The sequence below is a fragment of the Fistularia commersonii genome, chromosome 21 (assembly GCF_037954325.1).
Source record: "Fistularia commersonii isolate RoL2024-O1a breed Wild chromosome 21, RoL_Fcom_v1.0, whole genome shotgun sequence".
NCBI classification, from domain to species: domain Eukaryota; kingdom Metazoa; phylum Chordata; class Actinopteri; order Syngnathiformes; family Fistulariidae; genus Fistularia; species Fistularia commersonii.
The window spans coordinates 12,271,984-12,296,049 of NC_141304.1; the positions used below are offsets into that span (position 1 = coordinate 12,271,984).

Below are 24,066 nucleotides of genomic sequence, written 5' to 3' on the forward strand. Positions count from 1 at the left end.
AAAACCCATGTTTAGCCTTTAGTGTCCGACCTATTGCACAAGGAAATGGCATTGACTTGGATAAACTACTCAGCAGCCGTCTAGCTTAGCTTTCGTACATCCGGAATTTGCATAAAATTCAGTATAGTGTCAATTTAAAGCTGATGAGTAGCCGTCTCGTTTTGAAGTTTTACTGAGACAAATATTGTTCCACACAACTCAGTCCAACGGTTATTCAGAAAATGAGGGTTAAAAGATGTAAAGTAAAAATACATCTAGCCATAGAAAATTTCAACTCTAATGCAACACAGAGATACAAGTTGTATTTTTCAAAACAGGCTAAATTCACATCTCCGAACAAAAATTTAATATTTAAATTTGAAATAGATAAAACGTTCTCCATGTTACCTCAGGGTTTCTTCCAACATTTCAAAAACATGCTGCAGAAATTTCCCTGATAGAGGTAACAGTTGTATATCTCGATATGTGGTTCTCTGGTCGACTAGCGAACGTGTTGGGATAAATCCTGCCTCATGCTCAATGACAGCTGGGATAGACTTTTCTGCAAGGGAACACTACTGTTAATGTGTTCTTTCCATATGTCTATTCTTCCTCTTTGCACCGGAACAGAATTTGTATATAATCTGAGCGTAGTAAAGGTGAGTCATACACACACCTGCGGTTTATCCTTATAAAGCAGAGCATTAGCTGCTCCACTTCGATTTTGCAGAAATGAAGAAGCAGCTGCATAATATGCATTTTTACCTATGGATAACAACATGTGATTGGTGGCAGTGTCATATTTTATTCCACTGATATGAATGGATTTTTTTCTTATAAATTTACGAGTAATACTTTTGTTTTTGGAAATAAAATAACTTTATTCGACATGTATGCTTGTTCTTTTCTTTCTCTGGAGTGACGAGGCTCCAGATACACGTTGAACTCCGGACCTCCTTTCGCCACCGCCCCTTTTTGAAACGGACCAATTAAAAGCCGTGAAGACTACCACGTGTTCCCAAAAACGTCACACGGCTCCTCTTTCGTACCAACATGGCGGCATCCATGGCATCACGGACGGCAGCAAGAGGACTGCGGACAGCCGCCTCAAAACACGTACTTCTGGATAAACTGAAGGTAATGTTGCAATTCTGTTGTAATTCACCGCCAAAACTGCGGTGTCAGCTGTCGTCGCCGAAGCTAGTTGTCAGTGTAGTCGGTCCTTTAGCTGGTTAGCGTGTGGAGAGGCTTGACAGATAGAAGTTGTGCTGTGTGACAGTTTCTGTTTGGATTTCACGTTTTCACTTTAAGCTAACAAGTAAAAGTTTTCCGACGTTAAAGTTTGGCAACATGTGAGTTTGTTTAGAGTAACTATCGAGACGTGGCACCCGTGACACTGTCGGTCAAAGCCTTGTTTTTAAAAAAACGAAAAAGTGTGTACCAACTTGTTTACCTTTTAAAAATAGGTCTATCAGCGTGATTCCTGCAAAAGCAGGCAGTTAATTGCCATCTCATGTCCTTGAACGCACTGATTGAGAAGGTTTTAAATTCTTGAATGCACCACGTTTGCAGAGCAAAGTAAAGGTCATATCTTGCACTTTGAGCTCTCCGCTGTCTGTTGCTGAGCTTTGAACTGTAGGTTTTTCTGAGTACGTCTCTGGTGTTGACACAGCCAAGTGTTTAAAAGTTTCTCGATTGGTCAACTGATAAAAGACGGTGAGGAGAGACTGACCAAGGGGGTCACACAAAGGAATGGTGACTACTTGCATATAAGAACAAAGTTTTGAAACTCTGGGATCACCAGAAAATAAGCACATCCATCAAAAAGCACACTAAATGACCCTTTTGTCTCATTGCCTCTAGTAGTTCAGCTCTTTGCATGCAAAGTCTGTTTTACATTACCGTGTCTTGCCATCTTAAGAGAAGAAAATGGTTTATCATAATAAGAATAGATGAATGCTTTATTTCTGGTTTGAGACAGAGATGGGTCACTTTAACCAAGGATTCATTCATTCACCATGTTTACTTGTGATCCATTGTTGGTACCCCGTATGGGAATTTAGCTCATACAGCCCAATATTATTGTTGTTATTGAGATACAGGTGATTGTGTATCAAACTGCACTACACTTTCCCATAGAGCAAAATGTGAAAATATGCACTGTAAGAGTTGTGCAGAGCCGTATCAAGGGGAAATGGCTATGTGGAGGTTCTTGCTGAAATCTTCTTGTCGAGGAGCGGGATCCGAGAGGCTTCTTCAGTTCATGAACTGAAGAGATGAGGGGTGAAACATCCTCAAGTAAAGAAATTCAACTCCAGTTGCTAAGACAAGAAGATTTCAACAAGAATTCACCATGACCGAGAGGACTGAGAACCTCCACAGACTATGTGGAGGTTGTTAATCTTTGGATTATATTGAGTGTAGTTTTACCACTTGGTATAAATTTCACATGCTGCACATCCTTGGAAGAACAGATCTGAAATTTGCCAGGCGTTGCAATACCCTGCAGTAAAAAAAAAATGCTATTGCTCGCAGGCAGCAACTGAGTTCCCTTGTTGCCTCTGTATCGTGATGATCCACAGGAAGATTTGCTGGCTTTTTAAAAAAAAAAGTACACGCTTTCCAGGCAGACTCAAACCTCTCAGGCTTAGGTTACATGTAATATACATTTCTATGATTTTCTTGAGTATTTCTGCTGAGCCATCCTATCTGAAACATCTACTGTTTAAGCCAATCAGATCTCAGTTTTTCAAAGCCAATACTGATGACATGCTTGTAAGACGGTTGCATCCTAAGCAACAGATGTTGATAAAAGTTGCAGAATCTGGACTGTTATTGAAGGTAGATTAGCCTCAGTATGTCAATTGAAAGTAGTTACCCAAATTAATGGACATGAATTTAAAAACCGAGTCGTAGTTTGATGTCGTTTCATAGTTTCTGGAATGTTTATGTTTTCATCAAGAGAATAACTATAATATCCTGAATTTATGAACAGTTTCCGAGTTGCTTTTGGATGCAGGGAAACACCAAAAGACATTTTGCATTAGCTGGTCAACTGTTTCACATCAACTTAATGATATCGCATTTCACACGTGGAGAACTTTTGGGTAAACTGGGATACCTTCAGGTCGCAGTGCTTACCTGTCATAAGATGTGACTGTAACTAGTTAACATGGACCTATGATCCAAACTGACGCCTGGACAGGCTAAAGTGACGAATGGATCACCAGGCGTAGTCCTGAGCTTCATTTACATTTCTCCTTATTTGTATATTTTAGACTCCAAGGTGGAAGTATCAGTTATTTCACTGAAAAAAAGGGGCACTAAGAGTCAGGAGTCTGCCAGGAACATCTGTTGTGGCACATTTCAGAAGGTTAACATTTGCTTATGGACTTATTGTCCTCTTTTTTTCGCAAAGCGTAGCACATATGCAGACTATTTTTAGAACCGAGGTAAGTGATCATAGGTGTCTGCTGAGGAGAAACATGTGCAGGACTTGTGGAGGGTTTTGGTAACAGCATACCGTCTGTTCACATTTCCCATGTCTCAGGAGTTTTAAATTCCGCCCTCCTGTTACTCAAATCAATTATTCAATGACATCTTACATCTCTGGTTGGTAGTTCTGCTGTCCTTTTCCTCAGGTACGTTGCCGGGCCTATTTAGCTATCGGTCTGCAGCCATTGCTAATAAATAATATTGAAGGAAAGCACGAGTATTTTCCCAACATTTCCTTTTGCGCAGATTGATTTGAGTTTGAATAAATTATCAGATCCTCAGACTTGCAAAGTAATCGAGCGAATGAAATTAATCAAAACACTCATCTGTAATTCTAATATTGCCATCATTTGTGTCAAAAGGGGAGACGATTACAATATCCCACAGGACTTGCAGTCATCAGGAGGAATTGAGCAGGGGCTACTTAATTCACGAGGTATCTTGAAAATTATACAGGAAGTATGTTGTCTTTTGTCAAGGTAGGTTAACAAAAGGTTGTTATTTATTAGAAGTTGAGCCACTGAGCGTGGAGTTGGGGGTCAAATTGTCCTACTGCTCAGAACGTTATTAAAAGAAATATAACACATTGAAGAAATATTTTGTTTTATTTTCCCTTTTTAGTCAGATTAGCTTCAGTTTGTTTGATCTGGGAAGTCCGGCACATCCATAATTTCCAATGCAGCTAGCTGGAGGTCACCTCAGAGCATATTTCCTTCCACATTTTTATCCTTGTTGGCATTCAAGTCATCCAAGTCAGTCTGTGTGTACTTCAGACTGACTTTTAGTGTGTGAATATAATTCGATATGGTTCGAAAGTCCTTGACAAGACCATCAGCATGGGAGGGAGTAGAATCAATTAATATTTGCATAGATGGCTTCTAGCTCTTTCTTTTTGCTCAGGTAAATACTTGCAAAAAGGAGTCTTTTGCTGATCCAGCAGCTCACAAACTGGTGGCATCTCATGCACGTCGTCTTGTCATTTGAAATAGAAGTCAAAATGAAATGCAAACATGTAGATCCACAAAGCTGCTGTGTCATTTCTTTATATTTATGTCAAAATAAAGTATTACTAAATAGTCGTTATAATATTCTCTGATAAAAGATTAAATGTTATAAAGTACGTGTTGAGCTCTGTACACAATCTATGATTGCATAAAGTACTTGTTTATACCGGTAAATAAGTAGTACGTAACATGTTTTTTTTTTTACAGTTGAATGTTGTTTTTGTAGAGTAGATGAACATTATATGCAGTCTCAGAACCCCCCGATGCGAGCCATCTACTGCTGGCACTTTGCAAAATCTGGCTTGTATTATCATAATGTAGACTTGGAAAGCGACAGCTTTTTTTTTTTTTTTTTCCATCATTTTAGCGAAAACTGTATTCCCCATATAACACACCTTGCGGGTTTGTGTCAAAGTTATATATATGATTTGAAGTGACAGAACCCAATTCCACACTATCATGCAGAAGTGCTGAACTCACGTGTTGTTTGCTAAATGTCAGTAGTTGAGAGCAACACACACACACACACACACACACACACACACACACACACACACACACTTTCAGCACAGAAGACTTCCTAAATGAACCCCTCGGCGCTTAGCAGCGGTTCTGCTGCTGTTGATTGACGGAGGGATGAGAGAGGGCACGGAGGTCTGCCTCTTTGACCGACAGGGTTGCCACAGCGTGGTTCTTCACCAAGACCCTTGTTGTGAGCTGGAGGCGGCCATCAAACCCTTGACAAACATGCTGCTTCTTCAATTTAAGTGTATAATACAACTGGAAGTACTGGAGTTAAGTGCAAGAATTGTTCAGAATTTGTTCCTCAGGTGGTCAAGCAGCCTTGTGGTTAAGAATTCATTCACTGCAAGGGCCATGAAAACTGAATAATCCGATAATTTGTTGTTGGTAAAGTAGGTCTTTTTTTTTTTTTTTTGTATTTTATTTTTTTATAGCTCATATGCCACCTTGTCTAAAGCTTTTGTCTGATCAAAATGTGTAGTGGTGGTTTTGTGTAGTAAAGTAAATAAAAAATGGAAGGATCAGGATGATACTTTTCTAAATGGATGATTATCTTACAAAGTACTTCCAGATCCAGTTGCACTTCAGTGCCAGTTTTAAGTGTAATTTTGTTTGAAGTGCGCAACTAATCCTGACAACATTTTGCTAAAATTTCACATTTTGCCCACCACGTGAGCAGTAAAAGGCGGCCTGCGCTTTTCCCGGTCATGTATATGCATTCACAGGAAGGTTGAGGGAAATGTTTGGTGTAAAAGAATAAAAGAAAAAAAAACACGTGAGGAGATTTGCAAGGAGATAAAGTACATTCATTTGTATGTATGGAAACTGGAAGAAGAAAATCTGCATTCTCTATGTAGTTGAAATTCTTCGCCTCTAAAAGCAAGTGTAGATTGAGTATTTGATGTATGAACAGGAGAAACTCCAGAAATGGAAGCAGAATTTCGAGCACTAGTTTTGTTCCTTTTTCTTTCGCATTTCAAAAGATTTAACTTTGACTTGTCGCCCACTTTTCACTCCATCCACTCCCACTTATGCAGATTACATCGAAATTATATCAATCAGACTCTACATGGATTGAAATAAATAGATTGAAAGTTTCCTGAACCCAGTCCGATGGCTTGATTCTAATGAACTTCTGGTTTTATGTGAATTCATGATTCGATCAGCAAATTAAAGCAGGAGGGTGTTGACGTGCAGATGACGTCATCAATGTAAAATGAAAATACATAACCTGTGCTTTTATTTGGACCGTTCAAGTCACTGTTTGTGCCCTATCTTTAAGCACGCCGCGTCATAGCCCGTTGTTCATCTATACGCTTACAACGTAGCAATCCCATTCATTTGCCGCCTTTCAGAAGAGACATCGACAAAAGCAATCCCCGAGTGCCCCCTCTTTTTAAAAACTACTTTAAATTCCTCGTCAGGCTTATCACTGCAAGCTTTGTCAGTAACTCCTCATCATGCTTAATGTTATCAGATAGCTCCCTCATGATCCTGATGAGGTTCGGAAAGGAGCGGAGTAGTCGGAGCGCTGCACGTCAGCGCCGTAAGACTGCAGAATGGCTGCAAGATGCATTCAGGATCCACAGCATTCCTGTGAATGCCGGCCTGCAGAAACCCCACCCTACCGACGCACTCCCTACTGCAGGCCGGGTGCCCGATACGTCGATCGCGATCCACCGGTCGATCACAAAGGTAGTGTGGGTAGATCGCGTGGTATTAAAATAATAGACGTCAGCCTATCATCCGTCCTCACTTTGATGTTTGTCATTTAATTGACATGCAGAGCAGCCAGTCTGATATCTGACCTTTTGTGACCCATTGGTCGCCGCGCATACAACGGCGAAAAGTGCTGCAAAACTCGCGAGCTAGCGAGTTACCGAACTATCCTCCAATTGATTTCTTTTAAACTTAAGAGAGGGTATTAAAATGAGTGGGGGAGCTGGACCAAGTAAGAAGCCAAAAACAAACCACTTCCACAGGGAGTGGGAGGAGGACTTTTTTTTTTTTTGTTTTTACTATGTGATTTTCAAAGTGCGTTTGCCTCATCTGACAGTCTGCCATCACTATACCGAAGAAGGGAAGTGTGGAGCGGCATTTTCGGACGGTTCATAAAAACTACGACATTGACATCCCTCCGAAATGCGAGCTGAGGAGAAAATCACAGTTGTCCACTTCTTTATGTGAGTCCTCCTTTTACCGCATGAAGATCATTAAGTCCAAATACTGTTTAACCATGACTGATGATCATCTGGAAGTGTGCTCGAGGCTGGCTATCAGTAGCTACTGTCCTCACTATACATCCCTGGCTGTTTCCATGTGGAGTAAGGCAATGACAAAAAATGTAGTTTTATTTTGCAATATGGATTCAAACAGTTATGCAAGGTTGTACGTATAAAGAATTTTCAATGTATTTATGAATAAATAGTTTTGCGTTTTCATAGTTGGTCGATCATTTTGACTTGGATGTTTCTTAAGTAGCTCACATGTTGAAAAAGTTTGCGCACCCCTGCTCTACAGTAATTATCATCAGCAGCGCTCCAGAGACAATCCTCCCCAGTCCTCAACCTAACCGCTACTTAACTAAACACACACAGACAAGAATAGATGGTTACAATGGGATATGCGGCACACACTATGGAGCAAATATAGTTGTATACGCCGATGAAGTATTCATTGGCAAACTCTCATACACACAAAAGCACTCAGGATCCCTCACATGAATTCATTCTTGTCATGACAAGTGGGATAGAGTGGATCAAGAGAGGGAGAACACTGATAAGCAGCAATATTCTCCTTCCGATGTGCAGAGCCGTCAAAGCCATCGAATGACATTGGGTCTTTCATACCGGCCATGGAACATGATGAAAGTAATAACGCGAGTCATTCGAAAAGAACACACATTTGCTCCGCGGAAAGCAGAAATGCAAAAGCCTAACGGGCCAGCAATCCTATGAAGATAACGGGCCGGTTTAAAGTTGGGCCACAAAACATTAGGGCTGGAGTTGCCAGTAAAATTCATGAATGGGCTCGTACCTCCGGTTTAAGGTCAGCGTTTGTTTTTCAGTTCAGCGCCCTGTTCTTGAAGGGTTGTGAGGAGGCACTGGCGATGAGGAACCTGGAAAGAATTCAGAGCTATCCGAGGCAATGTTCTCAGTTGTCAAATCATATTGAATATTAATTCGCATTATATATCGAAGAATGCAGCTTTGTTTTATGAAAGGAAGAAAGAAAGATTGGAGTGCGATTGTGTTTGTTTTGTAAAGTTTGGTTCTTATTTGTGTGCTGTAATTATATGAGGTGCTTCTGCAGCTTTTTAATCTTATGCCAAAATCGTTCATCCTCAAGGACTCCATTGGGTGGTAAATGCACACCCCCAAAAGCTCTGATAATTGATTTTGCCCCCGTCTGAACCTGGAGGGAGTTTGTTTACCGTAGATGCTTCATGGGGAGGCAGGCGCAGTCTTACCTGAATACATCCTTCTCACGCTGTTAACCAACACAGTGGGGAAGTGTCCTCATAACTGGGCCATCATTCTGCAAGTGCTGCAAAGTGTTTGCACACGGCTGACTTTTTAATGACCTTTTTTTTTTTTTTTTTTGTCACTATCAAAGCAGAGCAACGTCAGATTTTCCTTAAACTGCACTTTTGTCTTGTCTGCTTGCTATCGCAGCTGACTGACAGTTACAGTGCTTTTCTCCAATGACCTCTCTAATAACTGCATTTTTCTTGGGGTCTTTTAATACCAAAAGCTAATTTATAATGTCCCAAACAGTTTTTATATTTATTATTATTATTATTATTATTATTGATAACCAGATCTTTTCCACCATCGAAACGAATATTCATTTTTAGGTCAAATACGATGCGGGTGATTAAAAAGCTTTGACCGCCCAAGTACACAGTGATTTTGATGCACTGCAACAATTCTTCCATCAAATTAAAATTACCTAAAGGTGAAATAAACTGAAGTCATGTGGAGGAAACACTTATTACCTGGAAGAATTTTGCCGTTGGCAGACTTGCAGCAAGAGTCTTGACATTCAGTGAGTGATCACAAAATGTCACCGAAATGCACTTTGGCAGAGATGGATAGTTGTTTTTTTTTTTTTTCCTGTCTTGCTTGTGGCTATGTTTACAACTGGAGGAAAAAAAGAATCCTCCTTTTTCTTGATGGCGAGGACGTCACATCACAAAAAATAAAGCTTAAGTGTGTTGATATCCACAAGTAAAAAACAAAGGAACACAGTGGATTCCTCCCAATCAGGTCACTTACCATGTTGGCCGTCTCTCTTTCTAGAGTTTTCACAGTGACTTTCCCCTCACAGGGAGGAGAAAGAGCGCGTGATGGCAGCAGCTGGATCAGGCCGCTTAGTCCTTGTCACATCTAACCCCGGTGCACGAGTAGCACTGAACATTTTCGCCGAAGCAATGTTGTTCCTGACATCTTTGGCGAGTCCATACGGTATTCAGCAATGTGGGCAACATCAGGGCTTCTCTGTAAGAACCAAAAGAACCGGAGTCTCACGTTGTGGCGAGGGCAGCAGGCGCAATGTCAAACCGTACTTGTCATGTGAAGGGTCGTCCCCACGAGGGGACGTCTGATCTTGGCACTTTACAAAGTCATTTCAAGATGTTCTTGTGTTTTGTCGTTTGCCCTTCTGTCAAACTGGAGGAGTCAATATCCGCAGGCCAGTTTAAAGCGGTTGTCTTTATCGCTATGAAATAGTGGTACAATGTCAAAAAGTCACCATCTGACGAAGTAGTTCTGGCTCCCTTCGAAATTTATTAGGGCCATAAGCTTTAATTTAGCCGGGAAGGTTACAAAGCTGGGAATCACCCTTTGATCAGGCCCATAAACAGCAGCCAGTCGTCGCTGAGCCGCTCATCAATCTGCCACTCCGGTATTGAGAGGGTTGATGTTGCAGGTCAAAAAACGCATTTGTTTCTTGAATAGAAGTGGATCCATACCGTACGGAGTTCAGCCTATAGCCGCTCGCTGTAATCCTGCAGTGGCAGCAAGTTTACAGAGGGGAAAATCAGCCGTAAACACAAGCTCACAGCTATGCCCTGTGGTGGTTTCTACACAATCGTCCAATTTAGCCATGAAATTCATGCGGACTAATGCTGAATGATTTCAATAGCATTGCAGTAATTAATGAATGTGCCCCACAATCATGCATAAAATGAAATGCGATTAATTAAGTGATTAATTTGACTTCCCTACAACTGACTGCTCACATGGAAGGAATTTTGTGAAATATAAGAACAAAGAATTAAATGTTTGAATTGACTGATTTCACTTTGACTTATACAACCATGAGTGAACCCCAAAAGATAAACATCTACAGTTCCACCCGAATCAATTGTAAACATCCACTGGTCCAAACCATTAAATGATGAATAAAATCAACATGGTTTGCTTCTGAAACGTCATATTTGATTATTAAATGACACACTGCTTTCAAAGTAGTGCAAATTACAACACATTGTCAGAAGTGGTTAAAACCAGTTTTAAATTTTGTTTTTTTGCCCTGCTGACATATTTTTGATTATATCGGGGTTTTTTTTTACCCACTCGGAAAAAATATACAGAAACACCCTGACAAGTTGTTGTTATAATTTAATCTATTTATGATCGATGCAGTGCTTTAGATTAGACACAATAGACACTTTGTTTCAAACAATTAGAAATAAATAAATCAATAGAAAAGGACAGAATAAAAAATAACATCTTTGTCCTGAAAATAGATGCGTGCTTTTTACGCTCCCAGGCAGATTCAGCTTGAATTTTCGAAAAGTGGCATTTCACAGCAATATCTCCTGTTTTTTTCATTTTTTTTTTTTAAAGTCATAAGCAGCAACTTATTCCGCTCCCCCTGTTAATAAACATTTGACGGTGTGACTTCAATTTCGTCCCTGTCAATCATCTTTTGAATAAATGAAGGGGAAGGTTGCAGGGGGCTGGCGCTCTGCTCGTCAGTCACAGCGTTAAAGGAGGAGACAAGGTAAAATGACAACACCGAGAGCGGCAGCAGCTGCAGCAATTCGTTTGGTGTCGGAGCTGAAACGTCGTATGGAGCCCGTGATTTGTGAATGACGCTCCGATGTGTCAGCCAGTGCAAATGCCCCGGTCCGTCCCCATCTGGAGTTGTGAAAACAGAACATATGCCAGTCAGGCATTAATGCATCAAAATTAAATGCTATTGAAAGAAATTGCAAGTAATTATGATCCCCTTATCTCACCAGCCTTGGATTTAGTACCCGCACCCTCTTTGTTTATGCTTTTAGATATCGGTATAAAACTAATGTGCTATTCAGTACCTCATGTAAATTTTTCTTTGACAGATGATGTCAAAACAGTATGCTGTTTACGTTGCATTTTCAGCTACACCATTTGGTTGATTACTGCTTTTTTTTTTTAAAACGAATATGAGTAGTAATTAGGGGCGACGAGGTGGTGAAGGGGTTAGAGCTTCTGCCTCAAACCAACGTCCACCACGTCCTCGTGTCTGCGTGAGTTTGGGTTCTCTGGTTTTGTCCAACGCTCCAAAAACATCCAGGAGGTTCATTGGAGACCCAGAATTGCCCATTGAGAGGTTGTGTCTCTCTTTGTCCAGGGTGGACCACAGGAATGCAGTATAAGCTGTAATGATGATGACTGAATGGTGGAAAAAAAAGTTATATTGATGACAATAATGCGATGTAATTATATTTAAAGTGAGTCAGGCATACATATTATCATTTCTATTTACGCATTACATATTCCATAATCACTGAACTGGAATGGGAACCAAGAAACGAAACTTGTCCGACCAAATCTAATTCTTTTTTTTTTTTCTTTTTTTTTTTTTTTCTACAAAGTGAACTGTGTTCAGAAACTGCCAACCCCAGTGAGTGGACAACTTGAGTAACCGGAGCCACCTAATATCTCCATATTACACAGTGGTATCCCCAGAAGTCTGCTGAGATTAAAATCCTCATTACTTGTCATGGCCAGACCCTAACCCCTTTGGAATGACACTGTCTAATTAGTGACGACAAATTACTACGGAGTTAATTAACCAGAATGCTCCTTAAGGGGCATTATCCGATGTTCAAGAAATTAACAGATTGCCAGTTCACCAATTCTATGTAATTGATTTGTTCCCATTCAGGTTATGATCTCGTCACTTTTCCCTACCCATTTAGCTAACCATGCAGAGAGAAATTAGAGGGAACTTTATGGTGTCCACTTCCATGAACACTGGCTGAAGCAGACAGAGCCGCACTCAGAGTGACTATCAAAGTCATTGCCATTTTTACTGCACTTGAATGTTTTCCTGCTAATGAGATGGCACTTTGCTACTTAGCTGCTACTCATAAATACAGGCTGTCTTGTAGTTCGCCATTAGAGAGGTGACACACACACACACACATAAAAACAATAAAAAAAGAATATTGAGGAGGCAAAGAAGCAGAGTTGATGTGGATTTTCTGCATAAATGGGCAGGAGTGAGTCCTAGGCATATTTCTACTTACAGCCAGCCATGTAGTTGTAGCCTGCTTTGTGAGGCATTATGGGCTAATAAAGCAAGCCATCCAGCCTGGTCTCCTCTAATTAATAACACAAATGAGTGTTGATGGCAGAAGTTCCTTTATGTGCCCTTTTGTTTTGCCGCTGCCTGCAAAGATTTATTTAACTCGTGTGATGGAAACAGTTGTGAGCGAGTAAAACATCCAGCCCTTTACTGTTTGGTTTATTTTGTACTTAACGTCCCTAATGAGTCCAACAAACATGGCAGAATAGATTATTATATGCACTCAAAGTGTTTACAAGAGTCCCATATTGATCAGGATAAATCTCCTTTTGAGATTATCACAATGACACCAAAAAACTGACCTTCTGCTAAATACTAACTGTAGCCTTCCATGTCCTTGCCTTTGAGAAGCCAGGTCAATGCGCAGAATATTAGATTATATTGAACGCCATGGCATCTGCCCATTTATGGAGCAATGACAGCAAGACCAGTAGAGAGATTTGCAATAGAGCCTTGATTCAGGATTTAGATCAGTGAAATTCACACCATCAGCAGCCAGGTCTTTCTGCTCGGTAAGCCCTCTGGAAAGGAGGGAAGCCTTCTGGGTGTAGGCATGAGACAGGAAATCTTCACTGTTGTGTCTAAATGTGACTATAATCGATCAGAAAGCAAGTGTTTACGGGTAGACAATAAGGCAAAGTCAATGCAAAGCATACAAGTCTGTTACGGTACGGGGCTATTTTCGTTCAACTTGTCCACAGCCATTTCGGTAGAAGCACCACTGAATATTTATTGAAACCGTGACAGCTGGTATTGTTTTTTTTATTTTCTAAAACATCAACCCTGGATAGAATTAAGGCTTCACCTAATTTGCACAAGTCAGACACTAATAATGTTTTGCTTGGGCTTTAGTTGCTTCAGTAGTTCATGCATCAGAGATGTTTCTAGAGGATTTGGTCCTTACAAGAACCACTGGAGGTCAAGATGTTGCCATTCCTGAGTCCTTCAGTTTGAGAAATTGACTCCTCCGCCTCAGGAGCTCTGTGTTTATGATATGCAGCTCCAGCTTGATGCCATGGCATCCAGGATGGTTGCCAGGATTGCCCGTCGCAAACTGCTTTTCTTTTTTCACATGACGAAAGAAAGATTAAAAGCAGAACCTAATGTTTGTACCATATGGGCAATTATCGTGACAGCCGTGTCCAAGACACGCAGAACTCGCAGGTGGAATTTTGACATCCATCCAGAATATGCGAGGCTGTTGAGTACATCTGCTACTTATGCTAAGACAATATATTACTTTTTAAAAATGTATTGCTGCTAAAAGCAAGCATGGTGCCATGTCGATATATAAGCATGCCTGCCTCGTAACACGGCTGTCCATATTTATTACACAAAACCCATGTAAAATAAACCGTTTGGGTGACAAATTTCCATGCACAGACTGGGGCAAGTAAGGTCCCCGAGACTTAAAAAAAAAATAAAATAAAAAAAAAAAAAAATCGTTCTAACCGAGTAGCCGGAGGCAAACTGAGTCACAGGATCCAAATTACCCTCTGATGGCGTACAAACTCAAAATGTGTTTAACTCAAAATTCAAAGATGACACATCGCAAGTACAACAGCTAAAAAAAAACAAAACGCTCTTTCGACGTGCCGCGCTTTTGATGATTCACATCTGTGAAGTTCTAGGGATGGTTACAGCCTTTTTCACCTTATTTACAGTTTGGGCACCGGTTGGTGTTAAGTTGGCCGGAGCATTACTTCGATTACTTCGCCATTTGAGAGGCTGAATGTCCTAATGACTGCAGGCCTTCTAAATTATTGAAAAAGCCTAAGCACCTCGGCAGCCTTAGAAATGGCTATTAACCTTGGTGAGGCAATATTCAAATCCAGTTAGAGCACACGTCGTCCTCCAGTATCTCTTGCGGGGAGGAAATGTAAATGTGTTCTCGCTGAGACAGATGGGGAAGCTGCCCGTTGTTTGAAGTTCCAGTAAAAGAAGACATTGCAAGCAGAGGACTCTCCACCCCTCTCCGTAAAATATTCAGAGCCGTCTCAACAAGCCACCTCTCTTCCAGTTGTTCAAGCCATGCTGAGCTTAGAAAATGTTGGGTTATTACTAAGCGTGGAGGCCTCACAGAAAAAAAAAAAAAAAAAAAAAAAAAAAAAAAAAAATCACACTTGGCAAACATTTACAAATTTGCCAGCGTGCAGCACCAGTGGAAGTGGCGTTGGGGATCTTGCTGTGCAGACAAGAAGTCATGAGATTGATTTATGAGCAAAGGGAATGGGGTGGGGCAACATCCCTTCCCTTCCTTTTCCCCCTTAAGAGCATTCCGCAGAGGATCTGGTTATTGTGATTTCCTGTGCATTGTCGTCAACAAATACCCTCAAATTGAATTCCCCAGCTCCCCTAAAATAAACTGTCAAAGCTCATTTAATTCTATTGTTAAGATACCGACTGTCAGTCAGTTTAGCCCGATGTTGCGTTCCAGGCCCGTGGGAATCGCTGAACATTGCACTTATCGCCCGGCTCAAGAACAGGTGAAAGTGAAAAGAAATTGAGATATAAGACAAATCCAGCGGGCATTAGAATACAGCGATCACGTACACCGGCCCCAGTCTGTGCACAGACAATCCCAGTCACGCTCCGTGTCAGCGATCCTGCAAAACATCCTCGAAATGTTGAGGAAAGGAGTCACCGCACCTCATTGTTTATTTACTTTCAGTATACAGTTTTTGAATTAGACCTGTATCATGGGACCATATAGCAGCTTTCATTTTATTCAGAAAAATCTTAGCAGGGGATCTGTCCATTTTAGTCCATACATTTTTTGTGAAAGAACATGCTATTTAATGATCCAATTACAGAAAGTATAATCTATAAATTATTAGAAATGTTTGTAGGTCTACTTGAGCCAGAACCATTAATTATGAATTTAACATCCCCGCCCTCCAATTAGAGCAAAACAGAATTTCTTCTGCTACATTTTTCAGCTACACACACAACGCAAGCCAACGCACACATTACTGAACCAGCTCTTGCGACTACATCGTCGGTCTTGATCCATTTTTCTTCATGTATGTATGTATGTATGTATGTATGTATGTATGTATGTATGTATGTATGTATGTATGTATGTATGTATGTATGTGCAGGGCTGTCTCAGAACATTAGAATATTGTGATACAGTTCTTTATCTTCAGTAATGCAATTACAAAAAAAAAAAAGTCATACATTCTGGATTCATTACAAATCAACTGAAATATTGCAAGCCCTTTATGATTTTAATATTGCTGATTATGGCCTACATCTTAAGAAAACTCAAAAATCCCATCTCAAAATATTAGAATATCATGAAAAAGTTTTTTTTTTTTTAAGTGCATTACAGAAGATAAAGAACTTTATCACAATATTCTAATTTTCTGAAACAGTCCTGTATGTAAGAGGCCTGCCTGAGGTTTTCTGTTCAGTTGAAAAAGACTATTAGTCCAGGATGCCTTTATGCATTTCTTTAATAATTTTCTAATGACACTTAATAAGTGGGGTTTAGCAATATAACACAACCTGAAATTCAACTGCTCGCCACACATTTGCCTCAAGTTGATTAAAAATATTGTTTAGCTACCTCTCTTTGTGGTAACTGTAAGTCATGTTAAAGTTTGTGCTATTTTGGTTTCATACTGCTTACATAAAAACAAACCTCTTCATGGTTATTCTTCATTTAACTCAAGATATGACAAGTTACCCAAAATCTTAAAAAAGTTTTCTTAGATTCTCTGCTTTCCTCTAAATGAATTCTGTCGGCGATTCGATCATTTGCTCCAGGCTGCCACTAAACAAGCCCTTGGCAAAAGCCAATGTAACTTCTAACCGAACAGGAATTGGAAATGTTATTGGTAAGTTTGTTCTAATGAATCTCTCAGGACCAAAAATCCCTCAGGACAAATGTGGGCTCGACTTTGTTTCTGCATGACAGGTTACATAAGTTTTCTTTGTACTTTATTTGGTTGAGATGTTAACTGAGGAGATATCAAGGGAACAATGTATCTGTCTAGATGTTGTTGCGTGTTGGCAAAAAAAAAAACTTCACTGTTCTGTTTTTATGACAGATGAATCAAACCATAAGAATGCTAATCAATCTACCGTTCCTCGTCAAATCCGTATTTTTTTTTTCTTGGTCATTGCTATTTTCTGCTACGACAGCAGGCATACATGTCATTCATTTGTTGCCTTTTCTTGCTGTTAAGAATATGAAACTTTAAGAAAGTCTCAGCAACCTGTGTATTTAGCTGCCTCCTGATTTTTCCAGGACGTTAGAGGAAAAGATTTAGGCTGTATTGGTAACTTTGGTTTAGTCTTCGTGTCCTGATATACAAAATAATCTAAATCTTTCTTTATTCAAATGCTTATATGTACAAACTCCTCAGCTCCACCCCTCTGTGTGAATGAATGACAAGCTTCACAGCTTTATCAAGAGTCAGTAATTATATAGCAAGGTGATTGCTAAAGGAAAATGAAGAAAACATTTTTTTTCATTCTTTTGTTTGGTTTCACACAGCAATTAATCTTTGCTAAAGAATGTTTACCACAGCTGTAAATAGAGCAGTGCACGGCTTGTGTTGCCATAATTTGTTGCATCATGGAGGGTGTTATAATTGGTTTGGTCAAACGTCACTTCATCATGGGAGGTGTTGATTATATTTTTGTCCCACCCATGGATACGGAGGATTAACATTATTGAAACTTTTAGTCGTGTACTTCTGCACACTCCAGCGCTAACATAATTTACATGTTATACCTGATGAAATTGATTTATATTGATTATTCCCAGTTGGGAATTTTGATTGTGTTGCTGTACATTGTATTTGTTTTACCAAAACCTAGTGTATTTACATGATTATACTGTATATGGTCATTGGAAACATTAAGTTTAGCAAAGTTGTGTCTTCTTAGAGAGGAGGCGCCATTTTTTCACCCAACAGAATGGACTCCGCTTTTTTAAAATACAGTGGAATAGTTGATCGAGTGTTGTAGAAGTAAATACTCCCCAGAATGCATTATATAGACCGTGGCATGAAATGTATTCATACACTTAATAACAACCTTTTTTAGCTGATAATTCTAATCAAGATTGATCATGATTGATGAGTCATCACTGTAATTATTGGCAATAATTACAGTATTATCTGAACAACTTCAAACATGGCTACACACTTTGTCCTTTTTCTATAGTGCAGTGCAATAGCTTCCAAATTTGTAGATCGTTTCATATCCATAGTTATAAAGAAACTTCTTCTAGACATCGACTAGGTGTAAATGTTGATGATTAATTTCTGGATTAAGTAATATATTTATGCATTTCTAATATAAAGATCGGGCAGTCTTCCCACTTGTGATATCACAGTGGCCTATTTGATTAGGTATTTTGTAAAATACCCAACTAGTCATATTCATTTAACCAGGAAGGTTTAATGAATATGACTAGTCAGTTGTGTTGATTTGTATTTTCTGTCTGAGCATTTGCCAAAAAAACTTCCATGGTGATTATGAAACTGGTTTCTGACCTGGTGAAGGAAGCGCCTCATCACATTTTGGGTTGTCATTGCACCGTAACAACGGGACTGTTTGTTCTTTGACAGCTATGATAAGGATGGAGAAAGATGAAGGATCAGATCTGTGGACGTGTTGCCACTTTCTTTAACGACATGCTGTTGTGAGGGATTTTTTTTTTTTTAAACACTTTGCCCTTGGTCTTCGACTGCAAACTCCCGTTGCCTGTCTGGTTATAAACAATAAGACAAGTCTGTCACAATACAGAAGAACAAATGTTTCGTTCTGCGCATTTTTGCAAATACAGCTTGACCTGAAATTTAATCAGCATACTTTTGAGAAAAAAAATCAGACTTTCACATCATGAATGAAGATGAGACTTTCAGGAAAACCAACTACAGTATTGAATTTTCTTTTGCTTATTTTGAGCAAGTGAACGCATCGGTCCTATGACGCCTCTGCTACTGTCTCTTTCGAAACAGACCTTAGTTTTGACAATAACAACATGATGCGCTGGTTCTGTGTCTCTTCTCTCAACCATCACATCATGATGAGACCCTGAAAAATGTCTTATAATCAGCCACCTCTGCAATCTTCAATTAATCCCACAGCTAGCAATGACATATAAGCATAATTACGGCGTCCTCATGGAAAAGTCATGTATTCTGTAGAAAACTACACCGCTGATCAAACAACCGAGGCGCACGTTGCATTATGTGTTTAGCCTACACATCATGACGGGACACACACAGATGAGCAGTGCCACAGACGGGACAGCCTTGGACAGAAAGTGAGCAGCCACAATAGCACGTTCACCAGATACACACACACACACACACACACACTGAAGCATGAAATTGTGAGTATATCTACATTTAAAGCGCATAATAAGCATTGAGTCGGCAAATTGAAATGTTTTCTGTATTCCCTGTGAAATGAGCAGCTAGTCATATCCCTATGCATGGTGTAAAATTCCAATATGATATAGTCCATTTTTGGCTTTGCACTCGCTTGAAGCAATTAAAAGGAAAACATCCAAACAATAAAATTGCATCCCATACTGGGGGACCCCTAATTAGGAATGACTAAACACCCAGTTTTCTGTATGCTCTTGTATAAAGTATTTAATTTTTCCTGAACAGCAATTCATTCATCTAAGAATATATTCTAAATTGAAACTGTACCATTTAAAACATATTTGATTAATAATTGCTTAATCGATGTATTGGTTTCAGTAGCTGTCCAATATATTTAATGGCTTTAAACGGTGCATATTTGGGGACAGAAGGCGATTCATACATTTTTAAAACATTTGCATTATTTTCAACTTTAATACAGTCAATAAAATGTCCGTGCCAAAATAAAGTTGCTTTTCTGCTAAACCACTTTAGACACGTACAAAGTGTCCCAGGTTAATTCTATGGTGTTTAGCCTAGGGGGATTCTCAGTGCCTGGAGGCACACCCCCTAGTCACACTTGACTCCTTACAAAGTTGCTGTATTTTTTATTTTCTTTCTTTTTTTTTTTTATTTTGGAAGTTTGCTTAGCTTTTATCCCCCAAACAGTTCCCCTGTTCAGGACTTGAGACAAGTCATCTGAATTTGTTCATATTTGAAGAAGCTTGCTGGTCAACTGGTGTGAGGAAAGTGAACAGCACATGGACATTCCTGCCAGAAATGCAAAACAGCGGGAAAATTTAGCGCACTTACACTGGTGCCATTCATTGTTAAGTTCCCTGCTCATCTTGAAATCCCAGGCTGCACAGTCTGCGGTTTATGGTGTAAAAGTCAACAAGATCACCTTTCCACCAAGGCGTTCATACACGCTATTCAGAGTGAGGCAATTGTACGCTATTGATGCATGCTAACTATCCACTAAATAGCATGAAGTCACGCTGATTGAGCTGCACATGGACGCAAAGAAATGCAATGCATTTAATTACTGTCACAGTCATAACAAAGCAATCATCACCTCTCTTAATGATCATAATGATGCCCACACTGTCTACAAATGTCAATATCGCTCATGGCCATTGGCCTAGCTATGCAACTAATCCTTCACATTACAACAGGGTATGTAACTAAAATAAAAAAATTGAAAAACCAAAACCGAAAACAACTAAGAAAAATGGGGTGAGGTGTAATCAGCACATGGATTGGTGACCTGTTTGTGAAGGAGGTGAAATGCAAGTGGAAGGCCGGATGAATATCAGCTATAACAGGGTTGAAGCAATAGATAGCCATCGAGCGACCCTTTATTGCCCGCTGACATCGGTCAAGTCTGCCGGGGGGGGGCTTAGCACTTACTTTACCGGGTTCGAGATGTGCTCCCGGATGTGAAATTGCCGAAATAACCACCGGCGATCTTAAACCGAGCGTCCGTTTAAGATCAGCTCCGTGACCTCCCGGCAAGCTGGTTAGGTGTTGACGGTCACTGGATTCCTAATCAAATCTTTAACCTTGAAGTTCAAATGACATGTAACCAGGAGCCGTGGCGTGCATTTATGTGACATCCTTTAGTCAACTGTAGACCCAGAGATATACTGACAGATGGAGACATGTCCCCAGGCAGCAGAGCTGATCCACCCAAGGCAAACAGTTTGAATGGCAAGGGACATGAATGTTTTAAGAGGAAGAGGCTTGCCTGACTGTTACCTGACAGCAGTCAAATCAGTCTACAAAACTGCGCGCACACGTCTTGCAGCTTGACTTGTTAAGGCCACAGGTCAGGTTCCACTAAAACGAACATGGAAAAATAATGAATAAATAAATGCTTACAAAAAAAAAAAACTGACTTAATGTTAAAAACGTCATGCACAGGAAACCGACATTTTCACCGACATCAATGCTGAAATGGACTAAATAAATATTATATAAACGGTGCTCAATGGGTGGGTGTTGCTACTTTTTAAAGGTCAAATGACTCTTCCTGTTATGGCATCAACAAAATAAACCAAACGGCTTAAGAAAATGCAGAAGATCTGCAAACACATTTTATTGCACACGAAGTCAATCACCCTCCCCAAGATTACATGCCTCCTCACTTAAAAGCAACCCAAATAGGGACCGTTCGCTGGAGCAGGGCCACATTATGCACATTCTTGAATACAGATCTCAGAGGAGTCTCTCAAAATAGGGCAACTTCATTTACAAGTTTTATTTTTTTTTTGTTTTTTTTTTTGAGGGGCTAGTCGTCTGGATTGGTACTGATAAAAGGATCAGGCGGCTACTGGGCAACTGCTAAGATCGAATTTGTGTCATTTAGGACATTTGGCTCGGTGAAAACGAAAGAAATTCCAAGTAATTTGAGGTTCTTTTTGGCACGAATGAAGATATCGAGGCTCTCTTTGGGAGTGAGGAGGGCGGTTCGGATCAGGAATGAGCCCGTCAGAGGGACAGCAGGTGTTCTGGAGTCAGACTGAGACGGTTTGGACACGAACAGAGGACGGATAGTGAAGATCAGGGGTCGCAACTGCCAGAAAGGAGGTCTTGAGGAACACGACAGAGGAGATTTCTAGATGGTGCAAGAGAGGACATGAAGTTAGTAGGTGCGACAGAAGTGGATGCAGAGGAGAGTTTTCGATAGAAAAAGATGATTTACTGCGATGATTCCTGAAGGCAGCAGCCCAAAGGGAAAAGAAGATTGCTCTGCTACTTATCATTAAATTGGATGATATTGATTAAATTGTTGAGCTGCACTTTCACTCAAACTGGTGACCGACCAATCTGTAAGGAGGAGTGCATCTTTACACTGTCTATAAAGATTAGGAGCAGGGGAAACACTGCTCTGCTGACTGGCCTGACATTTTATTTTACACACACCACATCTATTATCAGTCCTGCTCATTCATGATTACCATCATTAACATTTTTTTTTTTTTTTTAAAGTTGGTGTTTCAAACTCATAAGTCCTTTTTTTTTTTTTTTTTGAAAGCAAGTGATCTATGCAAAATGACCCGGTCTCAATATTATCCCCCTGGCGGTTCGCTGAAATTGAAGATCCTTTTATGTCCGTAGTTGTTAAGTGGTGGGATATCGCTTATTCACTCAGATCAGAATTGATTTGCACGGAAACTCTATATATGTGTCAATTATTACGTGTTATAAGTGCCTTTTCTGATAACTCCTCCTCTCCTCTGATATTCTTTTAGTAGCTGCAGAGAAAAAGCTTTTGATTGCCTTGAAAGCCTTTATCTCAGGGAAAGAATCAAAGCATACGGGCCTTGGGGCTTCATTAATAGGGATGGGATGATGTTCACTGATCCGTCCGCTGGAGAAAATAAGAGGTGAAACACGCCTGCCTTAGGTATTTATATATACTAATATACGGGTACACAGACATAGGAGCACAAGCTGAACATCCACGGGAGCAGCAGGAACCACCCCTGAAGGCTCCCCGAGGTGAATCGGGTGTGATGTTCACATTTATAGTGCTTTGCACGCTTGTGTTTCACTTGTGATCATTTTCTAGTACTGTGCATCCATGTGTGTTTTTTTTTTTGTTTGTGCGTGTTGTATGTTGCACTGCAACTTTTTCTTGATAGCAATGTATTTGTTCAGTTTTGCCATATGGAACGCCGGTGCCGCGATAGGTGATTTCGCAATCTTAAATAACCGGAAGCCGGCTGAGAAAATGACAGCTCTTTCAGGAAAAAAAAAAAAAAAAGCAAATGCTACCTATTCTACTTCTTGTCCTACTTTGCATCAGGGGAAAAAAAAGAAAAAGAGTGAATCCCAAGTGCTGTGCAAATCTCCTTTCCTCCTTCACCATCCGTGCACTGGCATTTCAGCTGAAATAAATTGTCTGCTAACCCCCCCACCACAAAAAAAAACCTGTTCGATTTTAATTCCTGCAAGTGTCATTGCAAAGTAATAATAATAATCAATACTGTATTTTATGAAAGCATAAAATTTTAAGAGGGTAATTCTGTGTGAATCATGAACTGTTGCAACACAGAATGTGATTTGCAAGTCAGTACATCCATATATTGAAGAGACATATGGCAGATGCAATTTATATACATTTAGCACTTGAAATGAATAGCACATCCACCTCGTTTTTTTTTTTTTTTTTTCCTCGTCACATTTGGTAATTGCAGACAGCTTTCTGTTTTCGCTGGATTGTCATAACCGTGGTGAGAACGACCCAAATTCAATTTCAAGGTGTCCTGCATCGCTTGATGCTATATTCACCGCATAAGTGTATTTTTCCAACAGTGTCAAGCGTGGTATTAACTTGTGAAGCCGGATAGTTTACCATTCCATTTTGCTATATTAAAGCAGTACTGGAGTGTATCACTGCCAATTACTTGCACCATAGTATTAAAGAAAATGCTGCTTATTTCTTTCTTGTACTATAGTGTCCATATATGTCCCTTTTCTACTTTCCCTTTAAAGGCTCTGTGTTGCTTTTGAGCTAATAAAAGCATCAGTCAAAGTAAACATTACAGAGCCCGAACAAATCCTTTCCTGAGGAGAACATACACTTTTAAAAGACAGATCTTACATTTGGAAGACTTCCTTTTCATGCTTTGCATAATTGTCTGCAAGAACCAGCAGCTATTCATTCCAGAGACTGACAAAAAACTACAATAAATCCCTTCATGTAATTTCCCCTTTTTAAACCTATACTGTCCATCCTCGTGTGACTGGAGCCCCCCGAGACAAGCAACATTTCAATAACGGGTTCAATCATATCCTATATGGTTACACAAGTAACATAATATCATCTTGAGCAAATAATGTAGGTTTAATGGGAACCAGGGGCTTACAGTTTAATGTCGGGGGGACTTAATATTACTTTAATATCAGTCTGCTAGAGCAAGCAGAAATGCCCCCCCCCCCCACACACACACACACACACACACACACACACACATACATACACCTTAGATTCAAGAAGTGTTAATTGTCACATGCAGTGTTGAAACATGCTTCCTATTAGTGAAATTCCTACTTTGCTGTCAACAGTACATTTAAATATGTTAGTT

At 39.9% G+C, this 24,066-nt stretch overlaps 1 protein-coding gene across 1 annotated transcript in view; it reads left to right on the top strand.

Annotated features, from left to right (window-relative positions):
* Positions 1–1,015: 1,015 nt before the first annotated feature.
* The window catches only part of suclg2 (succinate-CoA ligase GDP-forming subunit beta), a 102,174-nt gene continuing 79,123 nt past the window's right edge, over positions 1,016–24,066 (top strand). Inside the window, exon 1 of the mRNA XM_086168645.1 lies at positions 1,016–1,116. Within this exon, the coding sequence (XP_086024771.1) occupies positions 1,033–1,116 (84 nt within the window). The 5' untranslated portion in view covers positions 1,016–1,032. The remainder of the gene's footprint in view (positions 1,117–24,066) is intronic.